Genomic DNA, 23,399 nt, shown 5'->3' with positions numbered 1-23,399 from the left:
CTCCTACTGAGCTCTGCAGGTCAGCTTTTATACTTCTGGGTCTGCACCGTGACCTCTGAGGGGGGGGCGCAGGACCCAGCGGCTCCGCCCAGAGCGGTGTTGGGGGAGGTTCGTCCCTCAGCAGGGGTGTAGGGTATCCCACTGCCTCGCTACACCCCCTCCCTCCCAAGGCTGGCTCCCGTCCGTCGAGGTCAGACCCATCCACTTCCCCCAGGTGAGACAAGAAGTTCGCATTGGCATGGTCCTTACCGGCCCGGTGGTGGATAGTAAAAGCATACGGCTGTAGTGCCAGATACCACCGCGTGAGCGGCATATTATTATTTTTCATTTGGGCTAGCCAGCGAAGCACGGCATGGTCAGTGACAAGTATGAAGGGGGCCCCCAGAAGCTAATACCGCAAGGCATCACAGGCCCACTTTACAGCCAAGGCCTCCTTCTCTATCATGGCATAGTGCCGTTCTCGCGGAAATAATTTCCAGCTGAGATATATAACGGGATGTTCCTCACTGTCCACTTCCTGGGACAGGACCGCTCCTAATCCCACTTCCGAGACGTTGGTCTGGAGGACGAATCCTTGGAAAAAATCAGGACTGTACAGGACAGGTTCGTGGCAGAGGCAGTCTTTGAGGACCCAGAAGGCACAGTCACACCCTGGAGTCCACTCCACCCGTCGGGGACCTGGTTTTAGTCAGGAGTCCCGTTAAAGGGGTTGCAATGGATGTGAAGACAGGGATGAACCTCTGGTAGTAGCCCGCCAGTTCGAGAAATTGGCGCACCTGATGCTTCGTGGTGGAGGGTGGACATGCGGCTAGGGCTTGGACCTTTCCCACGAGCGGTCTCACTTGTCCCCTCCCGATAGTATACCCCAGGTAGGTGGTCTCCTGCCACCCGATATGGCACTACTTTGGATTGGCGGTCAACCCAACGGCCCGTAGGAATCGCAGGACCACCACCACTCGCTCCAGATGGTTCTCCCAGCGGTCGTTGTAAATGATGATGTCGTCCAGGTACGCGGGCGTGTACTCTTGATGAGGGCGAAGGAGGCGATCCATGAGCTGCTGGAACATTGCAGAGGCACCATGGAGACCAAAGGGCATCTGGGTGAATTGATAGAGACCGATACCTTGGCAAATGCGGTCTTTTCCCATGATGCAAGGTCGAAGGGGATTTGCCAGTATCCCTTGCTTAGGTCGAGGGTCATGAGGAAGCGGGCCTTGCCTAACCGATCCAGCAGCTCATCTACCCGTGGCATCGGGTACACGTCGAACTTCAAGATGGAATTAACCCGGCGGAAATCGATGCAAAAGCGCTGGGTGCTGTCCAATTTGAGCACCAAGACTACGGGGCTGCGCCATTCGCTCTGCGACAGTCCGATAACGCCCAGCTCTAGCATCGCCTGAACTTCCTCCTCGATGACCTGCCGCTCCGGTATGGTAAGGGTCTAGTTGACTCTCGGATCACTACCCCCGGCTCAGTCTGGATGGTATGGTACTCGAGGGCCGTGTAGCCTGGCCAGGTAGTGAACGTCCAATGGAATGCCTGCAAGAGGCATCCTGTCTGTTTTCATTGCTCCTCAGTTAGTGATTCCCCGAACTGTGGTGTTGCAGGGTCCTCAGGTGGGGTAGCCTTGGGTCCTAACTCAGGTTCTGGTGGACAGGGATTGATCAGGAGGCGTTCTCGTTCTCGCCAGGGCTTCAAGAGGTTGATATGGTACCTCTGGGTTTTCATCCGGCGGTAGGGCTGGTTAATCTCATAGGTGACTGGCCCGACCTTCCGAACCACCTCATAGGGCCCCTGCCACCAGGCCAGTAGCTTGGATTTGTTGGAGGGCAAGAGGAGCAGCACCCGGTCTCCGGGTTGGAAATTGCAAGCCCGGGCCTCTCGGTTATAGATCTGGGCCTGAGCTTCATGCACTGCCTTCAAATTCTCTCAAGCGAGCGTTCCGGCTCGGGTGAGACGGCCCTGAAGCTGGAGGACATACTGTAGAAGGCCCTGGGCAGGTGATGGGGTCTGTTCCGAGATCTCCCTCATGAGGTCCAGGAGCCCCCTCAGACTCCGGCCATACAACAACTCGAAAGGGGAGAATTTGGTGGAGGCTTGGGGTACCTCTCGGATGGCCAGGAGCAACGGTGGGATCAATTGGTCCCATTGGCGCAGGTCCTCGGGAGAGAACTTGCGCAGCATGTCTTTCAGGGTGCAGTTGAACCGCTCCACCAGGCCGTTGGTTTGCGGGTGGTACACTGAGGTACACAGCTGCTTAATCCTGAGGAGTTCACAGACCTGTCGCAGCAATCGGGAGATAGAATTGGTACCCTGGTCAGTAAGGATTTCCCGGAGTAGGCCCACATGGGCAAAGACTTTGACCAGTTCATCAGCAATGGTCCTCGCCATGATGCTCCAGAGCGAGACAGCCTTGGGGAAGCGGGTGGCATAGTCCACAATGACCAGGATGTAGAGAAACCCAGCCCGGCTTTCCGGGAGGGGTCCCACCAAGTCCATCGCCACCCGCTCAAATGGCGTCTCTACAATGGGCGTGGGTATTAGGGGGGCCAGGGCTATCCCTGAGGGAGCGGCCAGCTGGCACTCCGGACAGGAGTTACAATAGTTCTGCACCTCCTGGTGCACCCCAGACCAGAAAAACCAGGACAGAATCGAGGTGAGGGTCTTTTCCTGGCCTAAGTGCCCGGCCGCTGGGACGTCATGGGCAAGCCTTATTACCGCTCGTCGGTGGCACCGAGGTACCAACAGTCGAGTCTGGACCTCCCCGGTGCGGGAATCTTGATCTACCCGATAGAGGCTGTCAAAGTTCCTTCCCCACTCTGAACTTTAGGGTACAGATGTGAGGACCTGTATGGACACTTCTAAGCTTAATTACTAGCTTAGATCTGGTACACTGCCACCATCCAGAATTCCAGTGTCTGGAGCACTCTCTGTCCCCCCAAAACTTTCCCCTCCCTGGGTTGCCTTGAGGGACTTCACCAATTCCTTGGTGAACACAGATCCAAACACCTTGGATCTTAAAGCCAGGAGAAATTAACCATCCCCCTCCTTTCCCCCCACCAATCCCTGGTGAGTCCAGATCCAATCCCCTTGGATCTTAAAACAAGGAAAAATCAGTCAGGTTCTTAAAAAGAAAGCTTTTAATTAAAGAAGAAAGGTAAAAATCATCTCTGTAAATCAGGATGGAAAATACTTTACAGGGTGATCAGATTCATATAGCCCAGAGGAACCCCTCTAGCCTTAGGTTCAAAGTTACAGCAAACAGAGGTAAAATCCTCTCAGCAAAAAAGGAATGTTTACAAGTTGAGAAAACAAAAATAAGACTAACCCCTTGCCTGGCTATTCCTTACAAATTTGAAACATGAGAGACTGATCAAAGATTTGGAGAGCCTGGATTGATGTCTGGTCCCTCTTAGTCCCAAGAGCGAACAACCCCCAAAACAAAGAGCACAAGCAAAAGACTTCCCTCCACCAAGATTTGAAAGTATCTTGTCCCCCTATTGGTCCTCTGGTCAGGTGTCAGCCAGGTTTACTGAGCTTCTTAACCCTTTACAGGTAAAAGAGACATTAACTCTTAACTATCTGTTTGACAGAGGCGGTTGCAACGTAGCTCGAAATGGGGCCAGCTCTTCGCCCAGACTGGATCAATCAGGGCGCCGTCAACCGCCGCGAGCTGGTCATACGCCCGGCCCAGGGTGGGGTCCTCCCTCTGGTTCTGGCAGAAATCTGTGTCGATCATAAGGTCGTCAGTGGGCGTCGGCAGGAGGTCCTCCGGTGCGCCGTCCTGGCTCTCAGGCCTCGCCTCTTCAGCCTCCTCTGTCAGATCCTCGGGGCAGTCCCCTTCCAAGGCAGGGGTGACCTCTGGGCTTTCCTGCATGTGGTCCCTCAGAACGCCCGGAAACTCTGGCCAGTCCCGCCCCAAGACCATGGGGTAGGCGAGTCGTGGGGCCAGGCCAACCATGATGGTTCGCGTGACCCCATCCACGGTAAGGGGGACTCAGGCGCTGGCGTAAGGTCGAATGTCGCCATGAATACACTGTAACCGGATAGTTCTCAGGCAGGGATCTTCGCGGAAGCCGAGGCTTTGGTGGACTAGTGTCTGCCCACAGCCAGAGTCAACCAGGGCCCGCGTCTGGCAGTCTCCAACAACTACGGGCACGGTGACTTTGACAGCCTGCGGCAGTCGGACATGGCTTTCGCTGGCGCAGACGTGTCCAAAGCTGCAATCCATCTCCGTGCAGTCCCGTTGGAGGTGCCTATGCTTCCCACAGGCGAAACAGGCCCAATTTCAGATCGTCCGGGTCGGGTCGAACCGTCCTTCTGGCTCGTAGCGGGACTCTGCGGGGCATGGCCAGTCCTGGTCTCAGGGCCTGTAGGGGTTTGTCGAGGGGGACCCTCGAGACTCCTAGACCGGGGCTCCTGACTCCACGGGGGAGTCCGTGGTTTGACCCGGGTGCTCACCCATCTTTCGAGGTTGGGGCGCTAGAGCCCTGCAGGGTGACCCCGCATACCCGGCCCGACTGGGGTTTCCACCGCAAGGAAGTTCTCCATGAGGGTGATGGCGGACGCTACCGTCGGGGGCCGGTGATGGAGGACCCAAGCCCTGCCCCGCGACGGGAGGATGTGGGGGAACTGCTCCAAAACAATTTGTTCCATGAGCTCTTCGGGGCTTCACTTGTCGGGCTGTAGCCACCTCTTACATAAGTCTCTCAGCTCCTGAGCCACCAACCGGGGACGGGCGCCTGCATTGTAGGCCAGACTCCGGAACTGCTGCCGGAAGGTTTCCGGGCTGATGTTTAAGGCGTCCAAAATAGCCACCTTTACTCGTGTATAGTCCCTGGCATCCTCCGTGGATAAACCTCGGTACGCTGTTTGCGCCGTCCCTGTCAAATATGGGGCCAGGAAGGTGGCCCACTGATCAGAGGCCCACCCGGTACCCTGAGCCACCCTTTCGAAAGTCACTAAAAAGGCCTCGGGGTCATCCAGTGGGCCCATCTTAGTCAATCTTACGGGCGGGGTTGGCCGAGGGGTCCCGTCCGTTCCTCCCGGCTGAGGGTCCAGGGGCCGGGGCAGCGCTGTCACGAGCTGCTGCAGACATTGTCGCTGGAACTCTTGGTTCTGTACCGTCAGGTCCTGGATCAGCTGCTGCTGCTGTGCTCCCAGCTGCTCGACAAGCTGTTGTTGCTGCTGGAGCTGGGCGCCCTGTTGCTGCTGCTGCTGCTGCTGCTGCAGCTCGGCCACCTGCTGTCGCTCCTGGCTCTCTGTCAGGAAGGTGAAGAGCTTGGCCAAATCCATATCCCCTCTGGGGGATCACTCTCCCCTAGACCCTTTCTCACAGGGGTCAAGGGCTCATGCCCACATTCTGGACAGTCTCCCACTTCTGGTACCATGTGTGGTGCGGCTCGACCACGGTTTGTCCCTCAGCGGGGCTGTGGGGTATCCCACCGCCTCGCTACAAATAGTCTTAAGCCTGGCCCTAGGTCAGGGCGGGGCAACAAACACTGAGTCAGTATGCTCAGGCCCTCAGGCAGGCCTGAGCAGCAATAGTCTTAAGCCCAGCCCTAGGTCAGGGGGGGGGAACAAACACTATGTCAGTATGCTCAGGCCCTCGGCAGGGCTGAGCAGCAATAATGATAAGCTTTGGCCTCAAGCCAGGGACAGAGGGAGTCTGCCGCCCAGGAGTTGGGTGGCAGGGGAGACGCAGGCCCTCCCACTCCACTGCGTCCCAGCCCGGGGCCCTAGCAGTGGGGGAAACTCGCTGCTGTCAGTGGGGATCCTGGCCGCAACACACTGACATTGGCTCTGGCAGTGCTGCAGCCAGATTGGGGTCGGCTGCTCCCGGGCTACTTCCACTCTCCCCCTCGTTGGGTACCTGAGTTGTTGTAGCGTCACCGGCGGTCTCAAACACCGTCGACTCCTCTGGGTAAGTGTGCAAGGGTGGGATCAGCGGCTCCTTGGGGTAGCGGGCAAGAGGCAGGCTCGGCCAGTCCTCCTCGGGGTAGTAGGCTCGAGGCAGGCTTGGCCAGTTGTTCTCGGGGTAGCGGGCGCGAGGCAGGCTCGGCCTGTCCTTCTCGGGGTAGTGAGCGCGGGACAGGCTCGGCTGGCCGGGTGTGAGCTCCGACTGGCAGCGGCCGCAGACGTCTGGTCCTGGCTGTGGCTGGGCTCCTACTGAGCTCTGCAGGTCAGCTTTTATACTTCCAGGTCTGCGCCGTGACCTCTGAGGGGGGGCGCAGGACCCAGCAGCTCCGCCCACAGCGGTGTTGGGGGAGGTTCATTCCTCAGCGGGGCTGTGGGGTATCCCACCGCCTCGCTACAATCACACTTTCTTTCTTGAAGCTTTCTTCTCTGCAACTCTGTCTCCTTGTTCTTGTGTGTCTGTGTGTATCCCAGTGTGAGATTGGAGGGTGTTAGAACAGCAGGGTCTGTTGGAGCTGACCAGGCTCCCTGTGTCTTCTCATGCTCCCAAACAAGGACATACGGGACAGTCCCGTCCCTCCCTGAGTTCCCTCTTACCGCAAGGGCAGGGAGATGGAATCCAGACATTGTCTGTCTGACTGCTGCTTTCTTCCAAGACCTGATCGGCTTCCTCTTCTAGGGGTGAGGTGCATCATGGCAACCACCAAGCCTCGTGGCAGAATCCAAACCCTCAGAATTCAAACACTGCCCATCTTGTGATGGACCAATCCCCATCAGGAACATACAGAGACACTTTTTTCTTTGCCTAGGGGAGAGCCACATCCTGGCTAAGTGCTATGTGCCCAAGCCTTTTCTTCCAGAATCTGCAAGTCCAGGGACACCTGGCTCAAGCTGCATCCTCTATAGTAATCCATGCATTCACTTCAGACCCAGAGGTGACCATTATGACCAGAGCAAAGCTGGAGAGATCAGCATCGGCCAACACAACCTCACCCAAGGATCAGGCAAAGAAAGAGGCAGAGGACATGACAGAGTTGTGACTGGGGACTTTGATTCTGACCACCTCAACAGTTATGAAGTCTGTGGTGCACAAGATCTCAGCACCAAAATCCCCAGGCAGAACCTGTGTAAAAGTGGGAGGGCCACTTCCTACTGCCAAGCCCCTTGTGCTGCTTCCCTCTAGCCTGTGCTTAACACAGCCTCTCCTCTAGTTCCCAGGCCTCTGGCTTCTCCTGAGCTCCTCTCAGTTTCTCCTTTCTCAGCAGGAACACCGACCACTCAGGACTGCCTCACTGTGCTTCACCCCTCTCCGGGGCTCACCACTGAGATTAATTACAGCCCTGTGGCCTTCTTTGACTTCTTTCCTCAGGACCTTCTGCACTACAGTCCCTGGCAATTTACACACCAGGTCCCGACAGAAAATGGTACACTACTGCCTCAAAGGAGAAGGACACCAACTGAGTGCCAAGACAGAGAGCCAGGGAACACACTCCTGCCTGGAACCTCAGCATCCTTCTCCTGAGGCTTATGGAACGTCCATTAGAACCTCTCTCAGAATGCACCTTACACCACCTCCCTGGGATGACGGTCATCCTAGCAGCTATGATGTCATCCTGAAGAGCGAGTGAGCACTTGGCACTTATGGCTGTACCCCACATAAGTCATTCATAGGGACACGGTGGGCTCAAAATTTCATCTAACACAGTCATGCCACCTGACTGTCTTCTTCTCAAAGCCACACTCAACACTAGGAGAAAAGGAGTTGCACACACTGAGTGTAACCAGGACTTTGCTTTATTATATTAACAAGATGAAGATATTCACAATGTGACCTTGTCTGCATATAGCCACAGCCAGGCCATGTCCTCCCAGAGAACATTGAGATGGAGAACACAGTGTATCTCGATGCAGTATCAGCTGCCTGGCATACCATCAAGGCTCCTTCCACCAGAGCACAAGTGCCATCCTCTGCCTGCTTCAGAAACGTGCTAATATCAGAGATCTGCAAGGCAGCAACATGGAGTGACCCATGGGCCCTTGTCAAGCACTGTGCCTTAGATTTAGCTGCTAGGTCAGAAGCCAAGCTCAGGAAAGCAGTACTACAATCACCATTCAACTGATGCAGCTGAAATGCCTCATTTCTGCCTAGGGTGACCAGATAGCAAGGGTGAAAAGTTGGGACGGGGTGTATGTGTGTGTAATAGCCACTTATATAAGATAAAGCCCCAAATATCGAGGCTGTCCTTGTAAAATCAGGACATCTGGTTGCCCTAGTTCCACCCTCCTGAGGGGATACTGCATATCAGTCACCTGTGAGTCCCAGTGAGTTTGGTCACTGGCCACCGCCTCTTTTCCTGTGCTGTACACCAGGGGTGGGCAAACTTTTTGGGCCAAGGGCCACATCTGGGAATAGCAATTGCATGGCGGGCCATGAAAGCTCACAAAATTGGGGGTGAGAGCTCTGGTTGGGGGTGCAGGCTCCAGGGTGGGACCAGAAATGAGGGGTTCAGGGTGCAGGAGTGGGCTGGGGGGTGGGGTGCAGGAAAGGGGTGAGGGCTTCGGCTGGGGGTGTGGGCTCTAGGGTGGGGCTGGAGATGAGGAGTTTGGGGTGTTGGAGGATGCGCTGGGCTGGGACCAAGGAGTTCGGAAGGTGGGAGGGGGATCAGGGCTGAAGCAGGGGTTTGGGATGCAGGAAGGGGTGCAGGCTCTGGCTGAGGGTGCAGGCTCTGGGGTGGGGCTGGGAATGAGCAGTTTGGTGCTGCAGGAGGGTGCTGCAGGCTGGGATTGTAGGGTTTGGAGGGTGGGAGGGGGATCAGAGCTGGGGCAGGGGTTAGGGTGGAGGCTCAGGGGTGCAGGCTCCAGGTGGCGGCTTACCTCAAGCAGCTCCTGGAAGCAGTGGCATGTCTCTTGCCCGGCTCCTATGTGGAGATGTGGCCAGACAGCTCTGCACACTGCCCTGTCTGCAGGCAGCTCCCCTGCAGCTCCCATTGGCCACGGTTCCCGGCCAATGGGAGCTGCAGAAGTGGCACCTGAGGCAGAGTGGAGCCCCCTGGCTGCCCCTATGTGTAGGAGCCCAAGGAGGGCCATAGCATGGCTTCCGGGAGCTGCGTGGAGCAGCCCCTGTCCCTGCTCCCCAGTTGGAGCACTGGAGGGGGGGCCATGCCGCGGTTTTTGGGAGCCGTGTGGAGCAGTGCTTGACCCTGCTCCGGCTGGAGCACTGGAGCAGGGCAAGCCCCAGATCCCACTACCCAGCAGGGTCTCAAGGGCCAGATTAAAACAGCTGGCAGGCCAGATCCGGAAAACAGGCTGTAGTTTTCCCACTCCTGCTCTACACCCTTTCTTTAGGTGATTGTATCTACTTACTCGGCTTTAATTAACAGTTATACATTGCTGATTAAAAATCTGTCTGTCTATTCTTGTCCCCCTCCATCCAATCCCACATCTCGGCCTGTCTCTCTGAGTCTCAGTGAGGTCTCACTATCAGCTTAACCTTAGCATTGTTAAAACTAAACTGCTGTGTTCCACCCCTTGGAGCATTCCCCTCTTCCTCTCTCACTGGTAGCAACATCACAATCCTCTCCGTTACTCAGGCCTATAACCTGGTGCCATCTCAGATTAGTCCCTTCTTTAGAACCACACATCCAGGTCATGCTAAATCTTGCCGCTGCTGCTTCTTCCACAGCATCTCTGAGATTCAGCCCTTTCTTTCTACCCACACCACTAAAAATCACATCTGGGGCCTCATTACCTCCCATTTGGCTACTGGATTCTCCTTCTCCTCTGCTCTTCCTGAAACCTAAGTCATCCCATGCAGGTCCACAGAAAAAGCTGCTGCCCATCATTTTTTACCAGGTCACCCCACTCAAGGAGTCCTTTCACTGGCCCCCTCTTCACCATATCAGATACAAGTTCCTTGCCTTCACCTTTAAGGGCCTTCACAACTTAGCCCCTTCCTAGGTCTCAGCATTTGTATTTACTGTGTCTCCTTTCCATCAGCAGTGCCAGTCTCCATCATGCCTTTGTGTGCTTCTTTCACAAGCATGTTCATGCTTTCACCATTGCTGCCCCTCATGGCTGGAACATCAAAGTGATTAAGCAAATATTAATAGTAGAGGCAGTGACCTGGTGGAGGAATCACCCAGGCAGGGGATGGTACATATGCTGATTTGGAATGACTCAGATAAAGTCAGAGCAGGGGAAAGGTCAGTGGGGTTATGTAATTCAGACAAAGCACTGTGGATAGGGACAAAAAACAGGCAAAGGGGAAATACAGATAACACTGCAGAGTGGAGAAGCTTTATTTTGGGCACAAGTCAGAGGAGTGAAAAAACTTTAAATCTCATAGTAAAAAGCCAGTTGTGTTTCAGCTTTTGGTAATAAAATGTTGGTTTCCAGTGTCTCTTTGGCAGAAAGGTAAGTGACACAGGATAAATATTTAGAAAGATAAATGGATAGTCTCAGGATTTTAGCCTTCCTTCATTCTGTGTACTGTTGACACTTCAGAATAGATGTCCCAGCTCAGCACGAACAGAATGAACTCAGTTGGAAATAGTTCTTGTTATATTAGTCACTGGTTTTCTCTTGGAGAAATCTAAGCAGCATAGTAGGGAAGTTTATACAATGCCATAAACGCAGGAAGAGGTTCTTCTGCATCCTTTTGCATTTGCTACCTAAGGAACACATATAAGCACATAAGAGCTACCATACAGCATCAGCCCAGTAGTCCAACTTGCCCAGTATCCTGCCTCTGACATTGGGCCATTCTTGAGCTTCAGGGAGAGTGAACAGAATAGGGCAATTACTGAGTGATCCACCTGTCTTCCACTCTTGGCTTCTGGTAGTCAGAGAGCTAGGGCTACCCTTAGCATGGGGTTGAATCTGACCATCTTGGAGAAAAGCCACTGATGGACCTATTCTCCATGAACTTATCCAGTTCCTCTGTGAACCCAGTTACACTTTTGGCCTTCACAACATTCCATGAGAATGAGCCCCACAGCTTACTTATGCATTGTGTCGAAAAGTACCTCCTCCTCTTTGCATTAAACCTGCTGCATATTAACTTGATTGCACAATCCCTGGTTTTTGTATTGTGGGAAATGGGTATATAACATTTCTGTATTCACTTTTTCTACACCAGTCACGATTTTATAGACCTCTATCTTATCCCCTCTTAGTCATCTCTTTCCTAAGCTGAACAACCCTAATCATTTTAATATCTCTGCTAATGGAAGCCGTTTCATACCCTTGATGAACTTTGTTGCCCCTCTCTGAACCTTTTCTGGTTCCACTAAATCCTTTTTGAGATGGGGTGACCAGAACTGCACGCAGTATTCAAGGTTTGGACACACCATGGATTTAGATACATTTTCTGTCCTATTTTCTAACCTTTTCCTAATAGTTTCTAGCACACTATTAGCCTTTTTAATCGATATTTTCAGAGAGCTATCTACAGAGACCCCAAGATCTCTTTCTTGGATGGTAACAGCTTACAAACCATAATTGTATATGTATAATTTAGATTTGTTTCCCCCCAAATGTGGACTTCTTTGCAATTATCTGTGTTGACTTTCATCTGCCTCTTTTTTTTTTTTTTGCCCAGTCACCCAGTTTTGTGAGGTCACTCTCAGACTGTGGCTCACAATCATAAGTTTCTTACACACAAAGACACAAACTCCAAGCTGATTGTGAGTTCTGTACTTAAATTTCACCAACCAAGTATCAAGTGTGAACTCAAGTGCTAGAGCAGTCTAACCATGGAGTCACAGTCCCCTCGAGCACTCCAGTCTATCTTGCCATCAACCTGCCTTTTTGATAGATGGCCCCTTACACCAAAAGTCATAATATTCAGTTCCCTTTCCCCCAGAGTTCAAGGTGTGATGGAATAAGAGTTAGTGCATTCCCCTCTTTATGGGTATGGGGGAAGCAATCAACAAAGTCTTTTGTTCATTGATGTGCCACAATGGTTTGTCTGGTATCTATAAGCCTTCTTTTGCTGGGAAGGAGATGACACCTCTTGTGGTAAACTAGTATTTCACACTCAGTAATGCTTCTCTCCTGACTGGGCGGATTTACAGTTTCATAGCAAACACTTGCATAGTTACAGAGCAAAACACTTAACTATTACCTTGTAACACAGGATACAGATATTAGAAGTGAGATTAATGCAGGCAGCAACTCACTAACGTTTCATAAAGTTCAAACTCTAAACACATTCTTATAACTCTAACATCTATTTTAATACTATTGACACACAAGTGAGTCAGACTGGTTTCCAGCTATGCATTTCTAAGTGTTCAGTGAGGCCTAGGGGCCTTTGTATGAGTTGCCATCTGGTCTGCCAGTGTCATACGCTCTAATTCCTCAGTCTGCTTTGGGCTTAACTATCTTGAATAATTTTGTGTCTCCTGCAAGCTTTGCCATTTCACTGTTCACTCCTTGTTCCACATCATTAATGAATAAGTTAAACAGCATCGGACCCTGTACAGTTCCTTAAGGGACCCCTCCTTCACCTCTCTCCATTGTGAAAACTGACCATTTATTCCTATACTTTGTTTTCTATCTTTCAACCAGTCACTGATCCATGAGAGGACCTTCCTTTATTCTATGTTTACTTAGTTTCCTTAAGAGCCCTTGGCAAGGGACTTTGTCAAAGGCTTTCTGTATCAACGCTGTATCAACTGGATCACCCTTATGTATGTTAACTAACATGTTTATTCTAAAACCTCTTCTACTGATGCATCAGTTGAGGACAGTACTGCAGGATCTGTCATCCAGAAAGAATAGCTCTGATATGAGTATCTCCTCCACATCATCTGCAGTAAAGATTGATGCAAAGAATTCATTTAGCTATTCCACAATGGCCTTGTTTTCCTTGAGTGCTTCTTTAACACCTTTACCCTCTAGTTGCCCCACTACCTGTTTGGCAGGCTTTCCTAACTCTGACAGTCTTGAAAGATAAGTTTATTGTTAGTTTTTGGATCTTTTGCAAGTTCAAAGAAAGAAGTTCAGAAGGTCTGCCTTCATATACTTTTACATTGGACTTGCCAGAATGTATGTGCCTTCCTGTTTTCCTGATTAGGATTCAACTTCCAAAATTTAAAGGATGTCTTTTTTCCATTAATGGCCTCCATTAGTCTCCTGTTTAGCCATGGTGGTACTCTTTTGGTCTTCCTATGGTCTTTTTTGATTTGGGGTCTGCATTTAGTCAGAGCCTCTATTTTGGTGTTTAAAAAACTTAAAAAGTAGTCTCCATATTGCTTGCAGGTATTTTACCCTGGGGTCTGCTCTTTTTAATTTTCACTTACCTAGCACCCTCATTCACATGTGGTTCTCCTTTTTTAAAATTAAACGGTACTTTGATGGGCTTTGTTGGTATTTTCCCTGCTACAAGGTTGTTAAATTTAATTGCATTGGGGTCACTATTTTCAAGCAATGCAGCTATAGCTGCCTCTTGGAGCAGATACTGCACTCCACCTATGATTAACTCAAGAATTGCCGCCCCCTTGTGGGTTCCTGGACTACCTCTCCCAGAAGCAGTTATTAATAGTGTCTAGAAATTTTATCCCTGCATCACATCCTTATCCAGTCAACATGACCAAAGTTGAAATGACCCATTATTATTGCATTTGCTGATTTTGTAGCTCTTCTAACTTTCCTTTGTACTTCACAAACACTGTCACTATCCTGGTCAAGTGGTTGGTTGTATATTCCTACTGCTATATTCTTGTTATTCATGCATGGAATTTCTAGACAGAGATTCTGTGATACAGTTTGATTCATTCAAGATTTTTCACCTTATCTGACAATGTTTGGTTTTTTTTTAAATATACAGTGCCTCTTCCCCACCAGCATGACCTACTGTGTTGTTCCCCTATATTTTGTACCCTGGCATTACCATGTCTCATGCTGCTGCAACTGCACTTTTCCGGAACTGAAGCTGGCTAGGTTTAAGCTAGCTCACGTCTGCCACTCGAGGCAGTACCCAGTCATTGCAGTCTGGTCATATCCTCACAGTAGTTCCTCAGCTAGAACTCAGCACAGCTTGTCTGCATGAGAGGATCTTGCCCATTGTTATTTTTGACAACTGTAACAGAAATTGCTCCTCACTTTGTAGAGAGTAACTTTGAAGGGCTTCACATAGCTGTAGCATTGCTCTGTAGGGTGATTTTTGCAGTGTCCTGCTTCTTCAGCATGCTCTATTTCTAGATTTCCCTTTGGTTTAAAGCATAGACAGTGCATACTGTGACAAAGTTCCTCCTCTGCCTTGGTGGGTCCTGTGCTTATTGGGGGATTTGCTCTCCTCAGAGATTCATGGCAGTCCTCAGTTTGGCCACTTTTGCTTGCTGCTCAAACCTGCCATTCACTCAGCCAACCTCAACACTGGCCAGCATGGGGTGTGACAAAGTTCCTCCTCTACCTTGGTGGGTCCTGCGCTTATTGGCAGATTTGCTCACCTCAGTGATCTTCCCCGCAGTCTGGGTCAACTCCTCCTGTGTCTGATCAGGAGTTGGGACCTTTGGGGGGAATTCGGGCCTCCCTCTACTCCGGGTTCCAGCCCAGGGCCCTGTGGATTGCAGCTGTCTATAGTACCTCCTGTAACAGCTGCATGACAGCTACAACTCCCTGGGCTACTTCCCCATGGCCTCCTCCAAACACCTTCTTTATCCTCACCACAGGATCTTCCTCCTGATGTCTGATAATGCTTGTCTCCTAAATCCTCCAGCAGTACACTCTCTCACTCTCGGCTCCTTGCCTTCTTCCTCCCAGCTCCTCACTCGCACTCCTTCTCCTCTGGCTCCTCCCTTGCCTGACTGGGGTGAGCTCCTTTTTAAACCCAGGTGCCCTGATTAGCCTGCCCTGATTGGCTGCATGTGTTCTAATTAAAGTAGCTATATCCACTGCCTTCTAGAAAGGTCTTAATTGGCTCCAGGTGCCTTGATTAACCTGGAGCAACTGCCATTTGGTTACCATGGTCCTAGGGATTTGTTTTGCCTGGGGCTAACATACCTGTTTCTCAGTACTTTACTGTAGCCATCTGGCCTTGCCCCATCACAGGGGAAAAGGAGAAAAATCCCCACAGTCTCTGCTGATCCACCCAGTGGATTGGGGGACAGGCCAGAGACCCACACACTTCACTCCAATTCACTTGTTTAGATAAAACAAAAACAAATTTATTAACTACAAAAGATTTTAAGTGATTATAAGGGATAGCAAACAGATCAAAGCAGATTACCTAGCAAATAAACAAAAATGCAAACTCAGCTTAATATACTAAAGAGATTGGTTATGAATTAGCAGATTCTCACCCTAAAAATGATACAAGCAGGCTACAGATTCTTAAGAGGCAAGCTGCACTTGCCTTACAGATTGGAATCCCCAGGAGTTTCATTTACAGGCTAGAAATCCCTTTAGTCTAGGTCCAGCACTTCCCCCAGTTCAATCTTTGTTCCTCAGGTGTTTCCAGAAGACTCCTCCTGTGGGGAGCAAAATACACCACATGATGCCACTCCCTGCCTCATATAGTTTTTGCATATGCCGGGAATTCTTTGTTTCAAAGATTGATTCCCAGACCAGTCTGTGGAAAATACTGACATCCCAAGATGAAGTCCAGCATCATGTGGACTGATCACATGGCCTTGTAGAGTCATAGCAGTCATTATTCAGAGGCTGTCTGTAGTGTTCTGAGGAAGGCTCCCCAGGTGGGAGATAGGCTTCTTCTAAGGCCTATTGCTTTTTCCTAATGGCCCAGTGCTCTGAATAGGCCCTTCCCACCCAGCTATCTGTATTGAAAGCATCTTGTCTAGTGGGCGTTACCCAGGTGTAACTACATTTGAAATACAGATACACAGGCAATATTCTTAACTTCAGATACAAAAATGATACATGCATACAAATAGGATAATCATATTCAGAAAAGCATAACTTTCCCAATGCCACCTCACATGACTTATCTTGCATAAAATGCATCATAATTATGCTATAACAATATCAGAATAATATCACTATGAAGAATATGGGGTGCAGTTTCACAATGACTACTTTGTACCTTAGCCTTGTGCGGAGATGAAGGAAGAAGGGGACACGCATCAGGGCCCTAGTTGTGCCCTGGGTGATCACTACTTCCCACCACCCAACACAGATTTAATGAGGTTGAGTAGTGCCATATAAGAGAAATTAAAACGACTAATTATTCCTCAAAAAAGGTTTTTAATGACTTCCGGCTGTAAAGGCACCACAGATGAAATAAGAAAAGGAAGATTAAAGACCAGCCCTGAATAAGGATTAATATAAATGGAATATTATACTGAAAGCAAGCACAAGTACATGTAAAGTTATCCATTAGCTACTTACTATTATTCTTAATACTATAGTATCAATACAACTTGAAATCAATTCAGTTCAAGCAACCAGACTTCTTTACTCCATAATCTTACCCTGCATTCATCCGAAAATACATTACCCTTCATTCAGCTGTTTTCCGCACTGGCCAGGTACACACAGTCGAGAAGTGCACGTCCCTTTGGTTCAGGGTGTGTGGGTCAGGTTTCCCTTATGACTGAAACACACACCTTTAGTCCTGTGGCTTCGTACTTTTTATCTCATCTGTCAGCCATGTTTTAAAACAGACCAATCAATCAGGGTGGGCCAAATTTTTAGTATGGTTAGTGTGGTTGCTTTGATATTATAAGTTATGCACTGCCAGTTATCTCAAAGGAGGTCAATGTATGTCGATCTCAATACATCTGAGTTAGCCTAAAGTGTTATCTGGTTGCAGCGCATCCTGAGATCAAGTTTCAGTTTAATTCTGCAAGGCTTGCTTTCTGAAGCTTCCAGAAGTTTGAGGCCTAACATTGACAATACCTTTGTTAATTTTAATCACATCCCCTTGAGGCCTAAACTTCCGGATTAGCAAAAACATTTATCTGAGTATATCCCTTTATAACAGGGGGCAAATAGCGAATGCAGGCAAACATTAAAGCCTCAGCAATAACTATGGTAAAACAGACTAACAATCCCAGAAGAATGTGTGGGCCTGGGAATGTTAGGTCCGGGACCTTGACTGAGGAATGCAGTATTTATTACTGAGCCTTAGAGACACTCCCAAATAATTAATATATAGGAATAATATGGATATGGCATAGATATTTGTAGTGTATATGGACATATATGTATAGTATGTATGTGTACATATAACAGCACTTTATGTCCAAGTATAACAATTCTTTTCCAATCTGTTGCTGTAGTTTGGCCCTTGTGGTACTGCAGCTAGCAACCCACTTTTATTAGGGCAATTACAGTAACCATTCATATCGTTAGTAGTAGTAGGCTGAGTGTTTTGAAGTACTGGGATAGAGATTGTGATAATGTGTCCCACAGTGCTATGTGTGTGAGAAGTAAACCAAATATTTGGAATAGTGACACTACCACTGAGACCTTTATATATAAATATATTGTACTTAGTTACTACACAGTACTGTCCATTCATGTTATAGATTACCCTTACTGCTGGTTGTCACCCTCTGGTAAGCTTCACTGTGCAGGAAACAGGAACTGCTAGCTTCGCTGTTTCATGGATTGCATTGCCCCATGATACACCAGTAGTTGACGAAGATCCAGTTGTTTTTATGGATGTTGTTTTTCAGAAAACCTACTGCATGGACAGTAACCAATTTCTCAAATATTGCTGTGTCAGGATTAGCATTGGTACCCAGACACTGAGCAAGATTGTTTTGAATAGCATGTGCCTTAGTTAGGATGCAGTGTCACTAACCCAAATAATGCCTGGTACTAACAGGGAATGTGTTTACCCAATTTGTAGTTACTATGTAACTTAATTTCTTTACTAATTTGCTTTTTCCTTGCCTTCATGTCGTTTGCTGCCATTCATTTGTTGATTTTGACCTCTGTGTTGGTTAAACAGTTTAGCAAGGTTATGCACATTGTAAATGCTGTACAGCAATATACAGTTGTTTTTACAGAATAACCAAGTTGAAATTAAATGACAGTTTATCCTGGCCCAGCTAGTAGTTTTTAGCTGATTGTTAACTTAATTGTCCATTTATGGTGGATAGAGGTGTATTTGACCAGTCTCTTATTTATAAAGCACTTCTTTTTTTTTCTTTTGATGCTTGGGGGTTTCTTCCCTGTATCCTGATATCATCTGGTACTTTTGTGGTGTGATATCTTCTAGTATCTTTAGTCTGTGGGATGCAACTTAAACAGCTAGTTAGTTAACAAAATAAACGGTTTCTTTGTTTTTTTGTTTTTGTTTTTTACGTTTCCCTTGTTTTTAGTAATACATTTAATACGCAGATTAATTTAGTGTGTTTACAATGTAATAGGGACCAAGTCTTTTATAACACAAGCTATACTTTTTGCAATTATTGTATAGACATTCATTTTCATTTGAGGTGCATTACTGATATTTTATACTACATGTGATGCTTAACAGCTAAAATAAATGCTCAAAATCTTCCATGAGAAGGTGTATCGCTTTACCTTGCTGAACACTTTGTTTCAGCAAAAGAGTCAGTAACGTAATTTTAACAAGCTTTTTAGAGGTAATTTGCTTGTGATACCAACTTCACTCGTGTTAACTGTTTAGAAGCACAAACTTTAACAACCACTGCTTCCCATTAACATAATATAACAAAAGAAAAGTGTATAAAAGTAAACCAACTATCAAATTAAACCAAAATAAATTTTAAATACAGGTCCATGCAAATATTCTGAGGGTATTAAACTTTCATGGTGCTTTCTTATGTTTGGGAGCCAAAGGTTCAAACCTGTTGAAAGTATTTGGTTAGCTTTATGCATAAATTGTTATTTTTAAACATTTTTGTTATCACATTCTTATAACTATATTCAAAAGTGCAAACAAGTTTATAAAAAGCCCACACAAGAAACTGACATTTTGTTAATATTATCTTTACCTTAATGTTGAGGTTTCCCTGTACATTTTTTCTTTGAACAACAAATAAAAAAAATTAAAAAACGAAACAAAACTGTGATCGATAAAAGAGAATTATTTTGTTTGCAATTGCAGTATTTGTTGAGGTAGAAATATATGTACATATATTTGTAACTGAAACCTTTTTGAACTTTGCACAAAAAATTGATGCTAATAATACTATGATTTATACCCCAACCATGATCTTAAAATAGTATGGTACCACATCTACATATACTTTTAAAAGGGTATAAAATTGACTTTTGTTGCAACAAAATAAAAATACTGTACAAGTCAAATGCAATTGTGTTGTGTGTTCAGCCTTGTGGCTATATTAGTATTTGCCCTGGCCACCCACTAACAGGCAATCAGAAAAGGAGTATAGTAACACAATATAGGATGCTGATGGCCTACACAATTCCTGTTACAAAATGGGTAATTCTTTATGAAGGATACAAGAACCTAGCAATCCAAGATCTCCAGTGTTCGAAAACAGCGATTGTTGCGAACACAGGTCATTAGCATTTTTTTTTTTTTTGCATCATACTGGCACAAACCCAGATCACTACTTTTGCTGATCTAGTCTATGAATGACTGACAACCACAAAGACACATCTGGGTGATGAAATGTGCTGACTCTCACTGGCTGGCACCAGGGGTCCAAAGTGGCCTATGCAATTCAGTGTAGAGAAATGGACATTAAGTTAATGAGTAAATCAAAGACATTCTTCTTGAATGAAAATGGTGCCTGCAAATCCAAAGGTAGAATTTGTCCATTAGAAGTGGAAAGGTTTTCTTTTGCCAACTCCACGGTTCAAAAATAAATGAGACAGTAAGTTCAAAAAGGTTGCAAGCAGTGCTAAAGTCTGGGTGGTGTTAGTTCAGCTATAAAAAGTGGTTTCTAACATCTGCAGAGTCAAAGCATCTGCTTCCAGCTTTCAGATGGCTCCAGTCATTGGCAGACTTTATCAGTTTGCTGCAGGGCTTTTTATATTCTTAGAGTCTTTGGAGTTTGTGGAAGGTGGGCGGCTGCTGGTGATCCCTCAGGATGGAAGTCACTGGCTCAGCATGCTTGCAGTGGTGGAGAAGCTCAGTGAGAAAGGGCATGAAATAGTAGTGCTTGCTCCAGAAGTTAATTGGCTCTTGAAAGAATCAGAGCATTACACAAGGAAAATATACGCTGTGCCTTACACCCAGGAAGAGCTAGACCGTCGTTTTCATTTGTTTGCTAACCAGCCCTTTGTTGAGGTCTCCTTCCTTACTATGATCACAGAAACATACAGCAGCACCATGTTTGTACTGGACTTATTCTTCTACAACTGTGCCAGCCTCCTGCAGAACAGAGAAATCATACGATACTTGGACGAGAGTAAATTTGATGTGCTCTTCACAGACCCCGCCTTGCCATGTGGGGTGATCCTGGCAGAGTATCTATCCATCCCTTCCGTGTACTTCTTTCGTGGATTTCCCTGCAATTTAGAGCATGCAATGACTAAATGTCCAGACCCTGTTTCTTATGTCCCAAGATGCTATACCAGCTACACAGACCACATGACATTTACCCAGCGAGTGCTGAACCTATTTGTTAGCTCTTTAGAGACACCACTTTTTAAGGATTTGTTTACCAAATACCAAGACATTGCTTCAAAGTTTCTCCAGAGAGATGTGCACTTACCAACACTTTACAGAAATGGCTCCGTATGGCTACTGAGATACGACTTTGTATTTGAGTATCCCAAACCAGTGATGCCCAACATGGTCTTCATCGGAGGCATAAACTGTGAGGAGGGGAAAAACTTACCTCAGGTACGTGACTGGATTTCACAGATTATAGAAGAAAACATATATGCTCAGGAAGAAAGCATAGACAAGATAAGGCACCAACATTAATTTTTGCACATAGTGTACAGTGGGGTGGGCAAACTACAGCCCACGGGCCGGATCCGGTCCCTCAGGGCTTTGGATCTGGCTCGCTGGATTGCCACCCTCGTGGCACCGCAGGCCCCGCGCCACTCCCAGAAGCGGCTGGCACCGCATCCCTGCACCCCTTTGGGGAGGGGGGCAGAGGGCTCCGTGCTCTGCTCTTGCCTGTGGATACCTCCCTCAAAACTCCCATTGGCCGCGGTTCCCTATTCCCTGCCCCCCCCATGACGTAATTTACACCGACCTGAGAGCTTCTCCTCCCAACATGGCGACCGACTCTCACTAAGGTGAATTATTACACAGACAGGAGAACTCTCTCCCGTCAGCACAGAGCATCTTCACTAGACATGCTGCAGCCAATACTGGGTTTACAATGGTGCCAGAGGCACCCTGGCATCAGGCCCATGCTCAACAGGGGCCTGTCAGCCGGCCAGGCGCTGCACTTCACTTGTGCTGCCAGCCGAGGGGCCACCAGGGTGGCTCCTTTCCTCTCCAGCCCCTCCGCCATGCTCTTCTCAGCTGTCTGGCCAGCCCAGGCATCCCCACCTCGCTCCGTCCCAGCTCCTCTGCCCACTCGCTCCTCCACCAGCTGGGCTGGGGGCTCTCGGGGGTCACTTCCCACAGGGGTCTGCCTGCCCTGCTCCCCAGCGCAGCTCCAGCTCTGGATGGTCTTGCTCTGCCTGCCACCTCCCGGGGCTGAGTTGCCAGGGACCAGTGCAGCGGCCGGCATTGGGGGTGGGATGGGCTTGTCTGGACCCCAGGCAAGGGGATTCTGAGGGAGGCCGGCCTGGGCAGGTCCCTTCCACTTTGATCCCCGACCGGCCCTAGCTGTGATGCTGGCTCAGCCCAGGCAAGGCAAATAGCCCCCGCCCAGTGGGCTGGTGAGTCTGGCTGGGGGGCAGGCAGGGCAGGGGGAGTGGGTCTCTGGGGGAGGCACTGGGCAGTGGGGGTCTATGTAGGGTACATACAAAACTACACAGAATCTTTTCAGGGGGCAAGACAAAGATGCCACATTTATTATGATAACAATCTGATTTATGACCAATAACTAATATCTTAATCCTTATACACACATTATACCTAATACCTACCCGCCCACCCACCCACCTATCCATCAGATGTTCTGCAGCTGCTGCATAGTTACCAGTCCTGGACACAGCTTGAGTTCGTGGCTTGATTTTGCAGCTTGGGTTCGTAGCTTGTGGCGGTAACTGGCCAGGAAAGCCGGGCACAAGGTCGAGTTGGGTCTCTGTTGGGTCTGCACCGATGTCCTTCCATTTTGGCAGCAGTATGTTACCCTCCAAAGTCTCCCATCTCATCCTTCCTTTTTGTAGGCTTTAGTTTGAATCCAGAGTCTATAGGTCTTGCTGTGTTACGCTGCCTCTGGGTTTGGTGATTGATCACCCGTCAACTGCAGGCGTGACTTTCAGCCTGGGACCTGGCTTTGATCTTCCTTCTATTGCACCTTTTCTTTTTAGGGTGGACTCTGCTTACTTTGTTAGGGCTCTTGTCTGCGTCTTCAGCCGGTGAGGTTTGAACTTTATTTCATCAGGACAGGCTGGGGCTGGAGGTTGATTTTATCATCCATACATGCCTCATTCACACATCTAAACTAAAGTAATAAGATTACAGCAGGGTTTGCAAAAATGAAGGTTGGAGGAAGCTTTTACAAAATGGAGTGAGTGTTTTAAAATGGGGTTTGAATTACAATATGGCAAACCGTGAACAGAAGTTACAATATAGACAAGTGTAGTGGATAGCAAATAGTGAACAGAAGTTACAATGTAGGCAAGTGTAGTGAATGGTGAACAGAAGTTACATTAATAAAGTGAACAATTAAAAACAATTTTATTTATCAGTTCTACACCCCAGGGGGAATAAAACAGCCCAGGTCCCCCTCCTGCAGCATTCTTTGCTTTCCTGCAAAAAGGGAAGGAGGAACGGAGGTGGGAGGGTGATTGGGAATGTTCATAGCATAATTTGGGGTCATTGCCCCCCAAATAGAGGTGAGGGGTGGAGCCATATGGGGTGCAAGGTCACATACCATTGCCCCCCTTTCCCTTCTGTGAGCACAGAGCTGCGCAGCCCAGCTGAAAAAAGAAGGTGCTGCTCAGCTCCCTGAACTTTGCAGCTGGACACCACCTTCTGGGTCCTAGTGCTGGTTGAGCTCCCTTCTGTGTGCTGGGAGCCATCCTTCATTTTGTACAAGAGTGAGTGCCTGTGGTGGGGCAGGGCAGGGCAGAGGGAAAGAGGCAGCAGGGAAGAAAGTGAGTGGGATGGGGAGGAGATGGATGGTGGGGAAGGGGCATGGGATGGGGAAGACAAGGAGATAGGGGAAGCAGGGAAAGGGGGAAAAGAGGCATGGGGAAAGGAAGGGGATGGGATGGGGAGAAGATGGAGTGGTGGGGAAGGTGCATGGGCAGCAGGTTTGTAGAAATTTTGGTGGTGCCCAAACTCAGCCTCTCCCAAACTCTGCCCTACACACCTGCCCAAGACTCTGGGAGGGAGTTTGGGAGGGGGAGGAAGTGTGGGGTGCAGGCTCTGGGAGGGAGTTTGGGGGAGGCAGGGGAGGCAGGGCTGGGGCTGGGTTTGGGGTGGGGCTGGGGATGAG

The 23,399-nt window shown here is 48.6% G+C and overlaps 2 protein-coding genes across 2 annotated transcripts in view; both read left to right on the top strand.

The window, feature by feature from the left end:
- The window catches only part of LOC116822449 (UDP-glucuronosyltransferase 1A3-like), a 101,268-nt gene that overhangs the window by 43,101 nt on the left and 34,768 nt on the right, over window positions 1-23,399 (top strand). The window lies entirely within an intron of this gene.
- The window catches only part of LOC116822454 (UDP-glucuronosyltransferase 1A6-like), a 5,305-nt gene continuing 1,713 nt past the window's right edge, over window positions 19,808-23,399 (top strand). Inside the window, exon 1 of the mRNA XM_032776358.1 lies at window positions 19,808-20,671. Within this exon, the coding sequence (XP_032632249.1) occupies window positions 19,808-20,671 (864 nt within the window). The remainder of the gene's footprint in view (window positions 20,672-23,399) is intronic.

The sequence above is a fragment of the Chelonoidis abingdonii genome, chromosome 10, assembly GCF_003597395.2.
Source record: "Chelonoidis abingdonii isolate Lonesome George chromosome 10, CheloAbing_2.0, whole genome shotgun sequence".
NCBI lineage: Eukaryota > Metazoa > Chordata > Testudines > Testudinidae > Chelonoidis > Chelonoidis abingdonii.
This window is presented reverse-complemented; position numbering and strand designations above follow the sequence as displayed.